The 17,743-nt window shown below is 40.5% G+C and overlaps 1 protein-coding gene across 2 annotated transcripts in view; it reads right to left on the bottom strand.

Moving 5' to 3' along the window:
- Nucleotides 1-13,270, bottom strand: part of gtpbp2a (GTP binding protein 2a) — a 33,363-nt gene extending 20,093 nt beyond the window's left edge. Inside the window, exons 1-8 of one of the 2 annotated variants that reach the window (XM_080849265.1) lie at nucleotides 12,891-13,270; nucleotides 10,462-10,488; nucleotides 9,912-10,096; nucleotides 6,856-6,970; nucleotides 6,551-6,748; nucleotides 4,227-4,401; nucleotides 2,331-2,550; nucleotides 210-345 (exon numbers count right to left, since the gene is read on the bottom strand). In XM_080849265.1, the coding sequence (XP_080705391.1) occupies nucleotides 210-345; nucleotides 2,331-2,550; nucleotides 4,227-4,401; nucleotides 6,551-6,748; nucleotides 6,856-6,970; nucleotides 9,912-10,096; nucleotides 10,462-10,488; nucleotides 12,891-13,082 (1,248 nt within the window). In that variant the 5' untranslated portion in view covers nucleotides 13,083-13,270. Of the gene's footprint in view, nucleotides 1-209; nucleotides 346-2,330; nucleotides 2,551-4,226; nucleotides 4,402-6,550; nucleotides 6,749-6,855; nucleotides 6,971-9,911; nucleotides 10,097-10,461; nucleotides 10,489-12,584; nucleotides 12,699-12,890 lie in introns of those variants that run through there. The other variant, XM_080849266.1, reaches the window with a different exon arrangement.
- Between the last annotated feature and the right edge of the window lie 4,473 nt (nucleotides 13,271-17,743).

The following is a 17,743-nucleotide window of genomic DNA, read 5'->3' as shown; positions in this document are numbered from 1 at the left end:
ACAATACAGGGCATTTCATGCACTGTAATAAATAGAAAACCAATAGGTGGATTTCGCAGTTTCGCTGCTTGGCCACCAATAAATAGAAAATCAATAATACATAGAAGAACACTAGGTGGCTTCGCAGCTTCGCTGCTTGGCCACCAACAATGACTCAATCACATGTACACAAACATTGTGACTTGTTGTGGTGTGAGGGCTGTTTCTACCTGAAACTCAGTAAGCTGTTGCATTAGCTCCTCCTGTTCTTTGCTGTTGCTGAGGGGAGGCAGGATGTTGAAGAAAACCTTCAGCAGGTCCAAGTTCTCCCCAGACACGCTGGACAAGGTGAATATGGGCGTTATGCTGAAAACACAATAAATAAACATATAAACCTGTGGGTAACATACTGTATATACTCATACACACATATATAACGTACAGTGCCACTTGAAAGTATGTGAACCCCATGAGCAATAAGAGTTTTCTGTTGTTTTACCATGATTTTTCATTTTTTTCATCACCAATTTTCCATGGATGATATGTCAGGTTTATTTATTTTTCAGACCTCTCTGGCAGCATCTGGGGTAAATGTACATCAGTGTTGTTTTTGGCAGGCATTTTAGATTTAGTTTTAGTCTTAGTCTTTTTGACGAAATGCTTCTTAGTTTTAGTCCCATTTTAGTCATTTCTATCTTTGAAAGTTTTAGTCTAGTTTTAGTCCGACGAAAACTCCAAAGGTTTTAGTCTAGTTTTAGTCCGACGAAAACTCAAAAGGTTTTAGTCAAAAATCAAATATACATAAGATGCGTGTATTTATTTAATAGGCCAATACATTTATCATAATGAAGCACACTGATACTGATCTAACTTTCAAAAGGAGGGGAACACAATGTGGCTCCTAGTGCAATTCTACTAAAATATGAGGGGTTGGGGAACAGTAATTATTCTGCCTTAGCAATTACGTGCATGTAAGGCGTAGACAGATAGACAACAATCCAGAGGGTGTATGATGTTAAGGTCTTTACTTTCTGATGCTCTCATTCCCAATGTATTTATTGTAAAACTATAAAACAAACACAAACACAGCAAATTACCATATGTCCAATTTATCCCGTTCAACATGTTTCGTGAATAAGAAGCTAGTCACCAGACACGTTAGTTAGCTTAACAGTTGAAAATAGCTATCCCTCCCAACCAAAGGCAAACTACGCTAATTATGAATTGATTTAATTAAATTAACCCTCTTATTAATTACTGCACACCGCACATAACACATCCCACAAACATTACATTTCAACTTACGGACGTTCCACTCCAAAGGTCGGACGATTTGACAGCATCCATGCAGCTCTTTGAACACGTTAAAATAACTGACTATAACTGAATTCTCGCGGGGGAGACGTAACAAATGCACTCAAGGTGCAATACCGGAATGCACCAGTAGGTGTCCTTCTCGGACAACAAATTATGTTAACAAACATATTAACAAATATCAAGTCAGAACACTCTTTTTACGACCACCCGCACCCGGCACATGTTTTGAAACTTTGTTCGTCCACTCACTAACAATTTAGTCTCGTCTAGTTCTCGTCTGACGAAAATGTCTACATTTTTCGTCACATTTTAGTCTTTATATGGCTTTGGTGACGTTCGTCTTAGTCTCATTTTCGTCATGGAAAAAAGGTGTCTGACGACGTCATTTTCGTTTTCGTCTTGCCTGACGAAAACAACACTGATATACATGCGTCTACAATCAGACGAAAATTGAATAGACATGACATTCATGATCTGGTTGCTAGAAGGAAGCCTCTGTTCTCAAGAAAGAACAAAACTGCCCATTTCAACTTTGCCCGAGAGCACTTGGATAAACCACAGGACTTCTGGAAGTCCCTTCTTTGGACAGATGAGTCCGAGATAGAATTATTTGGTCACGATCAAAACCAACAATTTTCGTCTGATGTAGTACGTGGCAAGTGATAGCAGGTGATATTATAGATGTGTATGTATTTAGGGCACTGTGCAAGTGAAAGCAGGTGATAGTATAGATGTGTATGTACCTAGGGCACGTGGCAAGTGATAGCAGGTGATATTGCAGATGTGTATGTACCTAGGACACTGTGCAAGTGAAAGCAGGCGATATTATAGATGTTTATCTCCCTCTGGAACGAAATACTGTTTTCTGATTGGCTAATGGGGTGTATATTAAGACGCTGCGCATCGTCGAGTTCTTTGCCCCGCATCGTCCATTATCTTTGTAGAACTGTACAGCTCGTCGGCCGTTATCCCTTACGTATGTACCTAGGGTACTGTGCAAGTGAAAGCAGGTGATATTAGAGATGTGTATGTACCTAGGGCACTGTGCAAACTGCTGGGCAGCTGTGACAGCATCATCTGAGCTGTGCACCAACATGGGCACCTTGTTGCACCCAGGCTGCTTGAGGACACGCTCCAGCTGCCGGACGGTGCGATCCACGGTTCCTTTGGTGCACAGGTCCACCTTGCTCACCACGATAAAGATGGGCACCTTGAGGGCCATGGCCAGGCCCAGGTGCTCCCGCGTTGTCCCAGCTGGTAAATAACAATAAAAAAAAAACAACACTATCAAAAACAAATTGTTATTCCCGAAACTTTAGTATTTAGGGAGCCAAATTGCAGTGTTGCAAGGATAGTAGCTTCCTAGCCCGTCTACAGTTAGGCTTATAAGCCTAAGATAATAAATTGCAGTCAACTAATGGTTGTTTATCATACAATCAGTTAGTGGACACTAAGCACATACAAGCAGTACTAGCAAAAGGGGCAAAAACGCAGGATTGAAAATTGATGGCTGATGTCAGAAGGCAAGTTCTTCAGTGTATTGTTGTGACTGCTATGAGACCAGGCATGGTGTTGTTTTCTGATTAAGAGCGCATCATTTGCTATTAAATGAACGCTTCCTTTTGAAGATGCGATTGAGGAAGCGTTTGAAAGGAAGGAGCAGTATGCAGAACTGGATGCGAGGGGACGAGGTTGGCAAGCACACATAAAGCCAGAGGAGACAGGTGGTAGAGGGTCTGTAGCTAAACCAACCACAACGCTTCTAGTGGACAGTCACTCAAATGAGCTGTAAAGGAGTTGTCTGAGGCTCCTGAAACAGCGAGGCAGTGGTTATGGCTGAGACACTAAAAGACTACTTGACTGTGACTGTAAAAGACTACTTAACCTGTATTATGTAAAGAAGATATTTGCGTGCCTAAAGTGACGAGGTTTCTCATCCCATTGTGTTCACTTCCCCTAATCCTGGGGGTCTCTGCCACCCCCAACCCCTTCCTTTACCCTAACTTGGATTCGTATCCAATCCCTACCCTTCCTCGAACATCTTTTCCTGAGTATAACTGATTTATACTTAATCCTTAATCTTGATCTGAATAGTCTTTCTATCAAACTGTCAGATAACAAAGGGAGAACACTCCTCTGCATTTCTGGGCTTCAACTTGCCAATGTCACTGATGGCTGCCTACCCCATTGCAGGACTTGTGATTAACACGTTTATTGCAGGGTTATAAACTTCTGGGTAGTGATGTAGTCCATTCATGTAAACTCATCCCTTTCCATTAATTTTACATTAGGACATTTTAGCCACAATTCTATGCTTAAACTATTGTTGGTAAAGCTTGCATACTAGACATAGTTCACCACCACATTACTGTCATAAGAATGAGAAAGTAGCAATAAAATGGTAAAACCATCAGATTATAAGGGACGTTACAGCAATGAGGTAAACAAAGACACAAGCAAAAAAAGCCCAAGAGAGCTTGACATTGCCTCGCAATTGCACCTCTTAACAATGTGGTGGGGCTGATTTCAGACCAGCTTTCTCCATTCCTCAAGGCCTAAAAGTGTGACTAAATCGCTAAGCTACAATTGAATTAAATAGGCTATTTAATTCAATTGTAGCTTAGCGATTTAGTAACACATAGGCCATCCCAACGATACTTCATTACAATGACGACTGCGGCAAAAAATAAATGACCGTTTTGAGCTTCTGATTCACATATTTCTTTTAATTCTGCAAATAGTTTGTTTACTTTTGTGTAACAGAAATTCATTGTAACTGAAAACACCTGAAACTTTGAAGTTCTATTTGCCTGAATAATGAATCCCTTCAGGATGAAACGAGACCTGCGGACTATACATTATGCAATACATACTGGGGGAATAGGTGTATATAGTGGATGGGATACAAAGTGTGATGGTGGTTGACCTACCAATGCCAGTGTTTGCACTAACAACCAGCATGGCAAAGTCTGGACAATAGCTGGTAAGGCCAAAGATGGTGGTCTTCAAGTACTTGTGATGACCAGCCAGGTCGATGAAGGTGATCATCTTCGAGGCGTTCTCACAGATCTCTTCAGCTGTCCGTGACTCACTGTAGTTCACCACCTACCAACACACATACAGATGAAAGAGGCCCTGCACATCAGAACGGTCAATACTTCTTGTTGCTGTTCACTTTTTTAAAAGTTCTATCCCAGGAATAGTTCCTTTTGTATCTTTTAATGGTATTTCTTAATTATCTGAAAATAGAAACCCTGTGTATACAACAGCCCTGAGGTCATACAATTCATGCACATAGTTTCTTTTTATAACTTCCCTCAAATTGCATTGCATTTGACACATTAGGGGTTAGACACGATTATTCGATTTTTCTCGATTCTCTCTAAAACGGCTCTGTCTCGATTCAGAAAAGTTCATAATCGATTTTGTAATAAAAAAAACAAAAACATATATGTATTTTTTTTTTTTACACATCAGGGTTTTTCCTTCATAGAGAAAATATGGGCGCGCGCCTAAGTCGTTTTCCCGAGCGCCTATGAAAAATCCCGAGCGCCTAAGGAAAAAAAAAACACTCACGTTGAATTCAAGAAAGCAGCAGCAGATCCCGCCTCCCATACCCTCAGCCAATCATTGAACAGAGGCTTCTCCAAGCTTGCCAGTTTAGAGAACGTGTTAGTTTGATTTTTTTATAAAGCAGCTAGCGAGCAGTTGCATACATTATCTAGCTAGCTAGCAGTTGCCTACATTATCTTAAAAAAAAACAATACTTTGATAGTAGGCTTAGAGTTTTATTTAAGCAGTGTGTTTGTGAACCTATATATCCTATGTGTGATGGTAAGAATAATATTAATGCCATATACAATAACTGACTTATGAGAGCAATCCAAAGACTGGTTGCTGCCGATTTAGCAGTCAACCTACCTTACTCTGTACGTTTAGATGGTTTACAGGTAGCTGTAAGCCATTAGATGCCTGGGAAATATTTATCATCTATAAATAACAGCTCACCTTTATCTTTTTAACCAGATTGGTAAACAGGTCGCGATCAACAGGCTCAATAGGTACAATAGGCTACCTTGGTTAAAAATCGAATTACGGTAGAGTCATACTAGCATTGCGCTAAATAATTAGACAGCTAACATTATTAAGTGGTGTTTACATAAAATCACTTATTGTATGGCATAAATATTATTCTAAAACACCTTCACTAGTTGTTTTAAGCAGATTTGTAAGCAATTCATCACGTATGCAATGCACGTCAGCGAGTATGTTCTGAATAGTGTGTTTCAAGTAAGCTACAGCCGAACCCTCGTTAATCGAGTTGATAAGTCTGATCTAAACGCAACTGTGAGGTGCGCGAATGGACAGAGCGGCCAGCTGCCAATCACTTAATTACTCAACCTGCGTATGCAACCTGACTTCCATCAGTCGGCGGTTTCAATATTCATGGCCTTCAATTTATAAAAATATAGATGTTGAGAACTTACACAGGTGTAGGCTATTACTTGATTTGTCTACCCATTTGAACGAGTACCAGTAGAACGCGGGCCCTCGGGAAGGCAGATAACAGCATTAGTTTATCAATGAAAGCCCAACTCGTTTGTGTTGCATCTCGAATATAATAATATTAATATTATTATTGATAAACCAGTGCGGATGAAAACTGTCGTTCCACATAATAAACAGTAATAGTAATAATCTAAACTTGACTTTAAATAATTTGTGTGTTCCATTTCTGACCACTGGTTAGTTCTAGATTCTAATATAGATTTCAGTAGTTTGCATATAGTATGAGGTAGCCTAAAAAAAAATTACAACCTCAAGCATAGCCTCCATTATTTATGAAATGTAAAAATAACATTGATGTCTGCTGAAAGGTAACACAGACTGCGCGCGCATAACGCGTAAACTTTTTGGGGGGGAGCAACGAAGAGCCATTTTGACCCAGGAAAAACCCTGCACATCCATTTTATGTTGAAATGCAAGCGATTATTGCATTGTTCATAGAAAGTCAAAATTGCGACAAGGAAAAGCTTTTTCTCTAATAAAAAATAGAGAAGATTATTCATCTGTTGATTTTCCTTAATTATCAAACACAAAGTAGGAAGTGATTTTAGACTCTGAGTAGCAGACTTGAATGTTTTAAAAGTCGAAATGCATCGATAATCGTCCTCTGAATTGGAATCTAATCGAATCGTGAGGTGCCAAGAGATTCCCACCCCTATGACACATGCGCAGAGATCAAATTTCTTACCTCTCCTTTGCTATTGAACCCCAGGATCTCAAAGCTGATGCTTGACGTTCGTCCTGACTGAATTTCATGAAGGTGTCTAAAGAGGTTGAGCCGTGCCCGTCCCCGGCCATTGTCCAGCTCCCCTTGAGTTAGCACGCCCAGTAGGGTTGACTTGCCTGAATCGATATTCCCAAGCACCGCTACCCGCAGGTCCAGAAACTGCACACAAGAAACACCTCTGTTAACATGAATACTCAAAAGCCACTAACACACCAACACACAAATATAAAACCAAATAATTAAAACTTGACAAACAGAAACCATACCTGTTGATCGTCTGGTACTTTTCTGACCAGGACTTCTGCTATTTTACGTGGGATGAGAGTGTCAGAGTCATAATCCACCTCCCGCTCTCGCAGGACTGTGATGTCTGCACCTACCCTGGATAACATATACACCAAAGAAACATCAGCTACTCTGGATAACATATACACCAAAGAAACATCAGCTACCCTGGAGAACATACACACCAAAGAAACATCAGCTACTCTGGATAACATATACACCAAAGAAACATCAGCTACTCTGGATAACATATACACCAAAGAAACATCAGCTACCCTGGATAACATATACACCAAAGAAACATCAGCTACTCTGGATAACATATACACCAAAGAAACATCAGCTACCCTGGATAACATATACACCAAAGAAACATCAGCTACCCTGGAGAACATACACACCAAAGAAACATCAGCTACTCTGGAGAACATACACACCAAAGAAACATCAGCTACCCTGGAGAAGAGAACATACACACCAAAGAAACATCAGCTACCCTGGAGAACATACACACCAAAGAAACATCAGCTACCCTGGAGAAGAGAACATACACACCAAAGAAACATCAGCTACCCTGGAGAACATATACACCAAAGAAACATCAGCTACCCTGGAGAACCTTAACGCCAAAGAAACATCAGCTACCCTGAAGAACCTTAACGCCAAAGAAACATCAGCTACCCTGAAGAACCTTAACGCCAAAGAATCATCAGCTGCAAAGATAACACTGAATATTGTGTTTTCTAAACATTCCGCTAAACAAACCCATGGTGCTATATATGTGTAACCTAGCACCTCTGGACACAGTATTACAAAATAGTGTTTGATATACCCAGATAACTAAATGGTTTCATCTTATAACAGTGTTCTTTCACTGTAAGTGTTGTTTTTCTTTGTGACATACAATTTGGTTTCATTTTTGCTTGAAGGCTGCTCTGATCTGCCAGCATTCTACTACACATCATCTCTCTCTTCCATGGCGTTCCACTCAAAGACTGTTAGAAGCATGGCCAAAATGGCGTCATTCACTTACATTATGAAGTCGGTCACTCATACTACAGGCAGAGTATGTGTTTGCCTGCAGAGCATGTCTGCCCAGAACCGACACTATTTGGTTAAAACTCTGCCATGTTCTAGTTCTTTCTGATGGCTTCACTTTTGACTGAGTGTACCCCCCTGTCCATGCTTTTTACGGTAACTGGTTCCACTGCTTAACCAGCAGCACCTGCCTATTCTCTGCAAGTCTCAGAATGCCATGTTCTTCTATGGAATTAGACTAGTTTCAAAATATATGCAATTTCAAACTTCAAAAATGTATTTCCTGATTCACATATGAATGGACCAGGATGTAAGAGGTAGTTTAATAAATATATTTCAGTCAAAATTCAATACATCTCATTCCTAGTGGTAATTTTAGTGTAATTTGGAAAACGTGAGAAGTTGTAAATACTTCTCATGTGTTTTCTGGACCTGGCCTACATGAGGTGTGAGAAAGCCGTCAAAGCTTCCTCCCTGACCAGAGACATAGTCCTTAGTTTGTCTCAGCCTCATGCATAGATCTTGAGTCTTTGATCATGGCTTGAGTTCTGACACCGTGTTCTCTGTTGAACAAGTGGGTCGCAGACCCGGCGACTCCCAGGAAGTGATAGGAGCCATTGGGTGACAACCTTTAACTTACCATTCATACCATTACCTTTTATAGCACTTTCTACCTTAGCATATATTCCTGCCAAATGTAAGTGTTGTGTAACTAAAAGTATTATGGGATAATCTTGCGCCTATTGCCTTTTCAGCTTTTTTTGATGTCTGCAAACTTTCATTAGAGGATTCGTTTCTTGAGTATTGAATAGAGTTTCTCATTCAATACTCCAATTTCATGTTGGTTTAATAGACCATTTAGTAAAATGCATAATACCAGACTCATGTAGCAAGCTTGTTCCCCATTCAAATACCGTTCATACTGTATTTCATGAAAGTGGAAAAAGGTACTTTAAGCTCACATATTTGTGAGGTAGGGTGTTTTCTTATGGCCAGGTGGTGTAAGGTGATGATGTCATGAACACTTTCACACATGCATAAAATAATTAAATCATATTTACCAAGATTTATAATAGGAACATTAAGGAAATTAACTTTTCAATTTATGTGAAAAGCAAAATCATCCATGGCACACAGTTTGATAAGCACAAGATTTGCACTTTTAATAAAGGCATGGTTAATTATACAAATGTTACTTTTGCCCCTCTTCATCGGGTGGAAAGTAACATTGGGACAGGTGTACTTTTGCTGAAATGATACCCAACCTGTTGTTCCAGCATTTGTAACCATATATGACAGAAATATATAGGTTGTTGGTCACAAAATATTCACTTTCAGTCTCTTAAGATCTCTTTGTTACATTAAGGTCAAGAGTGTGATCCGGTATTGCCCAAAACAGGTTAGACAAATTAAGTGTCATAGAGTTCAGACAGAATAACACATCATCATCAATAACTCTTAATAAAATAAAACAATTCTTACAATACACCAATGAAAAAGATCTTGTTAACAATATTTTGTAACTGTTCCCTTCCTTACTTTTGTTCAAACCCCTCACTTTGATAAAAACGTGAAGGAATCATGGACAAACATGCTAGAGACATAAATGTGCTTAAAGACATGAGTCATGTATTAAGCGTGGAGTTGCAGAAAGGCATCTTAGAGTGGTGCAGAATTTAAAACTTATGAACTGTTTATTTTTCACTTAATAATTTCGAGGACTGCGGGAAACTGTGGATAACTGCAACTGTGGTTGCCAAAATCACTTCCAATAGGGGGCACGTTTCTTTGAGTGTGGGCACTCTCTGTGTTTTTTTTTTTTTAATTGTCACTAGAATGTCCTGCAGGTTAAGGGGGCATCATTTTAAGTAAAATATTGTGTGGCCAGCGTGTGTTTTTCAGGCATTTCCCTTCAAGACTTCCAGTTGTCTGAATAAATGTGTTGTGTGTGAGTGTGTTTGTGTGTGTGCAAATTTATGTCTGTGAATTGAATACCTACTTCTCTGCCATCCTGTGGAGTGTTTTAAGCGATGCCTTCATGTCGTCCTCTGATAACCCCACTAGCATCCCGTTGTCCTCCACACCAATCTGGTACACAGCCTCTCCTTTGCCTTCCTGCAGACGCCATTTCATCTGTGTGGCCAGGTGCTCAAAGCGATACTGTGTGGGGTTCACCAGCTTCAACTGTGCCGGCATCACAACAGCATTAACCCACTACCATGACTTTTGCCAACAATAGCATCTACTAAACAAGACAGATGTCCAGGTTCTAAAAAATATCTACAAAATAATACTTTGTGTTCTTGCTCCTCACGTGGGGTTGTCACTAAGCCTGTGTTCTTGATCCTCACATTTCCTCATGCTAAGTAAAACAAATGAGCTCAAACTCCTTGTTTTGTCCTTAACGTCCTAGTTACACTAAGCCAGAGTATGCAGTCTATTTTTTTCTATGTTTTAGACATAACTATTGTTAACCAAAACCTAGAATAGAAATATAGAGTTGTTCACTGTCTTCTCATGAACAGTAGGAGATTGTGGGTTGTGCTCACCTTGTATTCTATGTTTCCCTCTTCAGCCTAAAGGAGAACAGAGAACAGAGAGCACAGCCATTAGATGGAATGGAGCTATGCAAGACTAAAGGCCAGTGGATCAAAGGGTAGTTCCTGCTCTTAATAACTGCATAAACATATTTCTTTAGACTGATGTTTTTGGCATATTTAACTAACAACATTTGTGTATATTCCTATAAATTCCAATAAATGCCATAATGACGGTTATGCAGCTTGGACAGTACAACGGTTATGCAGCTTGGACAGTACAACCTACAGGCATGTTTGGTGGTATGGTCATGTTCTTCATACACTAGGCCTATTATTACAAGGAAACTATTTATTATTAACTAGATTTCAAACTCTCCACCTTCAGCGCATTAACACATAAGGATACACTTTCATGTTTGTGCATAACCTTATGTTGCCCTAAAATTGTTCATTTCTGCATAGATTTCTGCAAACATGAGGTCTCTGGGCAGAAACTGTCAGTCTAGTCACACAGGCTGAGATGCTAACACAGCGTCTTACTATCAATAACTATATTGGGAAATGCTGAGAATTACACAAAAAGACAAGAGAGAATCGTTGTTTAAATAATATCTCCACAACCACTCCCCAGTCTCTCTCATATTTACAGACAAAACTCTCATTATGTGATTGACCAATTGACGTCTCAACAAATTTGAAATTTTCATGCAGACTATTTATTTCAATCTTCCCATTAGGGTGTACCTATCCGAAACGGACCGGAACCTACCGGAACGGGCCGAAACTGACCCAGATTTGGCCAGATACATGTTCAGAACACTTGTAGAAGTCACCTGTATGTATATACTGTGATTATAACACCAAATGATTCAATACAATATTACAAGTTGTTCAAAACGTCACCCTGGTTTGAGAGTAGATGGAATCCCTCGCCTTTGTCGTCGTGATGTCATAGGAGAACCCCTGTCACGGGGCTGTCAATCTAAGCTGTCATTTTTTTGTCAAGCGGCCAAAGCAGTCTTTGCAATTCCAGAGGTTGGGTTTTTTGTTGCCTCTCACTGAAAATGGTATACCCACAGAGACAAACCAATTAACCAGGCCTATATGCCAGACAGTCAGAAATGTCGGTGTCGATCGATATCAATAAGTTGGTGCCTGGTAACAACAGCAGCAGCACTGTAGTTCCTGTTTGACAGTTGTCGTTCAGGATCTTCCGGTGGAAAGCAGTGAAGCTGGTTACCATCCTATGCTCGGGATTATAACACATGCGGTCTACAAACTCTCTGATTGTGGTTAGAATTGACGTTATGATTTATGAACATTATGAACCTACTTCCATGATGACATCACGACGACAAAGGCCAGGGATTCCATCTACTCTCAAACCAGGGTAACGTTTTGAACAACTTGTAATATTGTATTGAATCATTTGGTGTTATAATCACTGTATAAACATACAGGTGACTTCTACAAGTGTTCTGAACATGTATCTGGCCAAATCTGGGTCAGTTTCGGTCCGTTCCGGTAGGTTCCGGTCCGTTTCGGTGATTAGGTACACCCTCCCATTATGTCTTATTCTTTTAGTTTTCTTCTTAAAAGCCTGCTCAGCACTAAAGTTAGTAACAAAAAGCAGCCCGTCACTACAGGCAGACGTTACAGTGTACCAGTGCACAAACTGACGGTATCGTAGTCAGCTTGTTTACAAACACAGCTGTTCTTGGATGTCAAAACATTACGGAGCTTCATTTGGTTAACGTCACAGCTTCCCACCCTTACAAGTTTTGTATTGCTAGTAAAGCTAACATCAATTGATATCACCAATACTAAAAAGATTGCGGTCTGAAGTAGCTGACATTATAATTTCTTATGGCATAAAACCACCTGTTTTGACCAATGTTATCTAGTTGGTTAACAAACACACAGCTAACGTCACAGTGGAAAGTAGGATAATTTAGAGGTTAGCAATTCAGGTGTTGGCTAGAATGCAAAACCCAAGACGAACACAACAAATGCAGAACGCTAGCAAGGAAGGAAATGTTCACATCTGTTATATTATACGAACAGTTTGTGAAACTGTGTGAGTAAAACTTATTCTACAGCCCAAACTATTATCCGCGCTCACTTTTACTCACAGCTAGGAAGTTGCTAACGTTAAACTGCGATACCACTAATAGTTAGAGATAAGTTTATTACGTGTATCTTTGTTCACTATACTGCTGTGCTAGACTAAATATGACCCACTGAAATTCTGAATGCTAAGTAAGTTAGTTGTGGTTGGTATAACGGTGCAAGTTACACTAATACGGTAAATAGTGCAACGTAATGTAAAAATAAGCTAACTTTAGCCGAGGTATCCTGCTAGTCACCAAATATAGCAAGCTATATTTCGTAGCTAACATTAGCCAAGAGGCAACTGTTCTGCCAGTGTTTTAACTTACCTCTGGAGGTAGGTATGGAGGATTATTGCTTGATTTTAGTTGTCGTGATGAACGATTCTTAGTTTTTTTACCATTCCTTATGCAAGTCTTTTTGGAAGCCATTCCAGGTCCGTTAATACAAGAACCCCCTCCTTGTATACTTGACTTATATCCGGAACTTGTTCCAAAAAGGTCTGATACCCGCGTATCCATTTGAAGAAAAAAAAATAAAGCTAAAGAAATTGCTTTCAAAAGCTATTTATGGGTAAGGGTATTGGCCGTGAGTAAGTTAGCCTTAATATGTCCTAGTTACTGCTCAACATTCATGAGCAAGATCGTACGAAAACAAAAAAAACTAGCAGTGTCAGACCAGCACCAGCTGGTCGAGCAAACCTACTCCGACCGTGGGCAAGATTAAATAGCAAACATTAAGCATCGGTTTGCATCTCTTAGGTCAGTGTAGCTGTTACCACGTCAGCGAGCCGCGCTACGTATTAATCTCAAATTACTACGGAGCTTTGAAAACAACAAAATGTTGCTGATGCAAAACTCCTTTGGTTTGAGTAATAGGCATAGATGTACCTTTATTGCATCAGCTTATTATCTTACATCAGCCTATCGTACTTTGATCTGGAACCACGGAGACCAAAATAACTGGTAAAACCTAACGTTATAAGATCAAGGAACGATTTTTTTTTTGCTACACGATAAACTCTTAGCTAAATAAGTTACAGCCTAAGAACTCAATTATTTTTAGAACTCAGACTTATAAAGGCCAATTTAGGGTCGTTTTAGACGCAGAGCCGTAAGCACGTAATTTACTCAAGGAACTTGTTTTAGGCCGCGTTCACAGTAGACTTCTTTTTTTTAGAAAAAAGCGCCGCCTTCAGCACCTTTTTTACATGCAACTCTATGGGAAAAAGCAAAAAAAAAAAAAAAGCCGCCTTTTATAAACTTCTAAAAAAGCGCAACCTCCGACGCCTTTTTGGGGCCGATCACACAGGACGCAACTTTTATAAGCGCAGTCGCATCGAAAGCGCGTTGGCAAGATGCTCCTGGGGAAAAGCGCCTATGCGCCTGTGGAGTGGTGCCTACAGTTAGCTAGCATGCTAGCCTATTTGTTTTAAAGGCATTTATAAAAGGCATAGTGTAGAGACGGCCAATTGGTTGCTCACGCAGGTCCACGCATGTGTCCGCCGTATAGAATTCGAATAATTCTTACATCTGGAGTTGTACAATTCCTCATAGTTATAAACTGCTAAAATGTGCGCCTCCGCGCCTTGCGCTTAAAGTTGAGAATATTTTAACTTTTAGGCGCGCCTTTAAACCGCCAGAAAGGCGCAAGGCGCGGCGTTTAAAAGGCGCACATGAAAGGCGCGCCGTACCATAGGAAAACAATGGTTTTGCTAGCGACGCGCTTTTAAAAGTCGCGTCCTGTGTGATCGGCCCCTTTGAGTTCAATTTTCTCAACTTTTCAGAAAGGCGCCGGGTGACGTCAAGCGCCTCTTTGACAGCTGACCTATCAGGACGAGGAGAGTAGGTAGTCGCGTACCTTCCCTAGTAACCTGCTATCTTAGTTTAACCGACCAAAACGCCGTAGACCATCGTATTTGAACCTAGAAGTAGAACTTTTTTTTGCTTATATTTTTAGAAAGTTACCGAGAAATAGACACTGTACAATTTACAAACCACATTATTGTAACTGAAAAATACGTCTAAGAGGATTTGCGAGGTGTCTGAGCTACCTAACTAATGTTAGCATGCTACTAGCCGTTAGCGATTAACTGTGTTTTTGCAAAGCATCTGCCCCAACTTTCTTTTCCCGACATTGACATTGATATCTTGTACATAATCCATTCCCATAAACCGGAGATTTCAAGCGTACAGAAACTCTTCTGAGCAGGCAAGAGTGCCAATATTGGCTAACGAGTTGTAGCCAAATTCCTGGGTGAAGGGCTAAATAGCTTGCTAGCTTTGAAGATATAGCTTTGATAATACACAGCCATTACTACGACTGTATCAACGTGCTGCGTTTCACTTAACAGGTCAGTCATTCCCTAAATCTTTAGCAATTGTATATTTAGGTTGTCACATTCAACAGCGCAACATATCCCCTAGCGTTTTGAACTTTCTGTGAGTTGTGACCGTATGTTATGACCGTAATGTGTTTGCATCCGACACAAATATGGCGGTGCTTAAAAGACAGTGACGTCACATAATATCCATGAATTCTGAAGCGCTCAAAAGGCGCTGAAGGCTGCGCTTTTTTCTTAAAAAAGAAGTCTAGTGTGAACTCCGCTTTAGACAAGTTTTGATTATAAGGTTCGTTTTAGACGCAGAGCCGTGTTGCAAGGCTTGTGAGCCGTGTTGCGTGTTGCAAAGCAAATTGACGCCAGAACTGTAGATTTATTTTGAGTTAAGGCCGAATTATGCGTCAGCAAGTAATTATGCGTCAGCAAGTAATGGGTTGCTATGCAACACCTGAAACTTCAAAGTTCTATTTGCTTGAAGAACTATTTATTTCTAAACGGGACACATGAAACGGCACCTAAATCATTAAAAAGAGGTATGTTGGAGGAATGTCTTCTATCGTTTTTGGCAAGTACCCGTATAATAAGCGGGATAATGTATTGTCCGGAGGTCATTCTACAAAAATAATTCCCGACGAGGCGAACAACACCCCAACGCGCAGCGGAGGGTGTTGTTTGGTCCTGAAGGGAATTATTTTTGGAGAATGACCGACGGACAATACATTATCCCGCTTAAAATGACTGGACTTCTGGCGGAATGATATGAAAGATGTGAATTAGAAGTACAAAACCCGTTGCCAATGACAGCGGTGATTATCTTTCGCAGAGGTCTGTTAGCAGGAATTAATGTATGGGTATGACGTTGGGATGGCCCATTCAAATCAACGGTACTTTTTGGAACATTCTGAAGAGCCGTATAATAATCTGTTTTAGACGTAACGCGTAAGCACGTAAGATACACAACCCCCCCTTGCGCGGTAAAATACCCCCCCCTTACGTGCTTAAGTGCGTCGCCCAAAATTCCTGACTATAGGCTGATTTATGCTCGGGGACGTAAGCGTAAGCGCAAGCGCAAGAGGGTGCGCAAGCCCCTTGCGTGACCCTTGCACGACTTTTCACGTCTTGCGTGCGTCGGCCCCTTTTTCTAGACTAGCGTCAATTTTTACGTAAGGTCTTACGCGAGCCTCGCAGCCTGCATTCTATCAACGAATGTTACGAGATGAGGTTACTAAAATATTATGCATGTCTACTCAGTTGTACAGTGCTTCCCAAGTAAAGAACTTCAAGTTTCAGACTTTCTGTTAGGGAACCTGTTATCTATCTGCAGAGCAAATGTCAGGCTCATACAAAAACATTAACGTGAATTGATTGATGCTAATACCTAGCGCGGTCCCTATAGGATTCCCCATATACGTTAGCATTAAGCTAACGTATTTTCTACCACAGTAAAACATGCAATACTATGTGATTGTTTTTAGAAAACGAATGTTACGTGATGAGATTACTAAAATGTAGTCTGCACGTCTGCTCAGTTTAACAGGGCTACCCAAGCAAAGGTTTGAAAAGAACTTCAAGCTTCAGACTTTCTGTTAGGGAAACAGCTTTCTATCTGCCAAGCAAATGGCAGGCTCTTGACAACATGCGCAACCTTTGGGAGCATGAACTGCACTGAGTACATTTTGCGCAACAATTAACCCCAACGCTGAACCAAGCAGCCGCCTTATGCGACTAAAACACTACGGCCCTACACAGCTCGCAAAGGCTGTGATTGGCCAGCTACCACAGCCTTTCACAGAGTCTCAAGTTTCCGGGTTGATAGCATAGTCTTTTTTAGACCCAGACATTTTTTTAAAATCATGAATACCCTGCAGACCGTCTCACAAGCCTTTTCTTATGGATTAGGAACAAACATAACAGAAGAGGTCCCAAGACATGAACTCCTTTACAAATCCTCTTTAAACACTTATAAGGAGGCTCAAATTACCGCGAATATCCCATTCTCACCCGCGATTGTTTGGAGAGAATGTGGTCATTCACGAACAAATAGGTACTTTCATATTCATTTCCCGCCACTTGTGAGTCATGGTGATATCTTTCATTGAGTTCATATTGACGTGAATCCATCAATTGCACCAGCGAGTTTGATAGAATGAGCCCGGTCTGCTCATATACAAAAGTTAACAGTAACCTGCCGTTACCTTGTGGCCAGCACCATTGTAGTTACAAGCATTGACAACATGATGAGATTCTCTCGCCGTTTACCACCTCATCTTTAAATAATGTAACTCATAAGCACATCGTTTTAAAGCCTGTCGCAGTCATTAAAAGATGTCAATAAACGAACTTTTGCGTCATGTGCTGTCTTTTTCGCCACTGGTACTAAATTGCCAACATTTGTATTTTGTGTAACACATGTATTCATAACATCAAGCCTTTCGCCCACTACACTTTCATGCTCCGGTAAATTTTTTTCCTTTGTCCTGCTGCAATAAATAGGCTTACTTAACTCAAAATAAATCTACAGTTCTGGCGTCAATTTGCTTTGCAACACGCAACACGGCTCACAAGCCTTGCAACACGGCTCTGCGTCTAAAACAAACCTTAAATCAAAACTTGTCTAAAACAAGTTCCTTGTGTAAATTACGTGCTTACGCCTCTGCGTCTAAAACAACCCTAAATTGGCCTTAAGTCGCATAGTCAGGAATTTTGGGCGACGCACTTAAGCACGTAAGGGGGGATATTTTACCGCGCAAGGGGGGGTTATGTATCTTACGTGCTTACGTCTCTGCGTCTAAAACGACCCTAAATCGGCCTTAAGTGCTGCTGATTATGTGAGATTTCAAC

The sequence above is a fragment of the Sprattus sprattus genome, assembly GCF_963457725.1.
Source record: "Sprattus sprattus genome assembly, chromosome: 12".
In the NCBI taxonomy this organism is placed as follows: Eukaryota; Metazoa; Chordata; class Actinopteri; order Clupeiformes; family Clupeidae; genus Sprattus; species Sprattus sprattus.
Note: the sequence above shows the minus strand (reverse complement) of the source record. Positions and strands in the feature narration are given on the sequence as shown.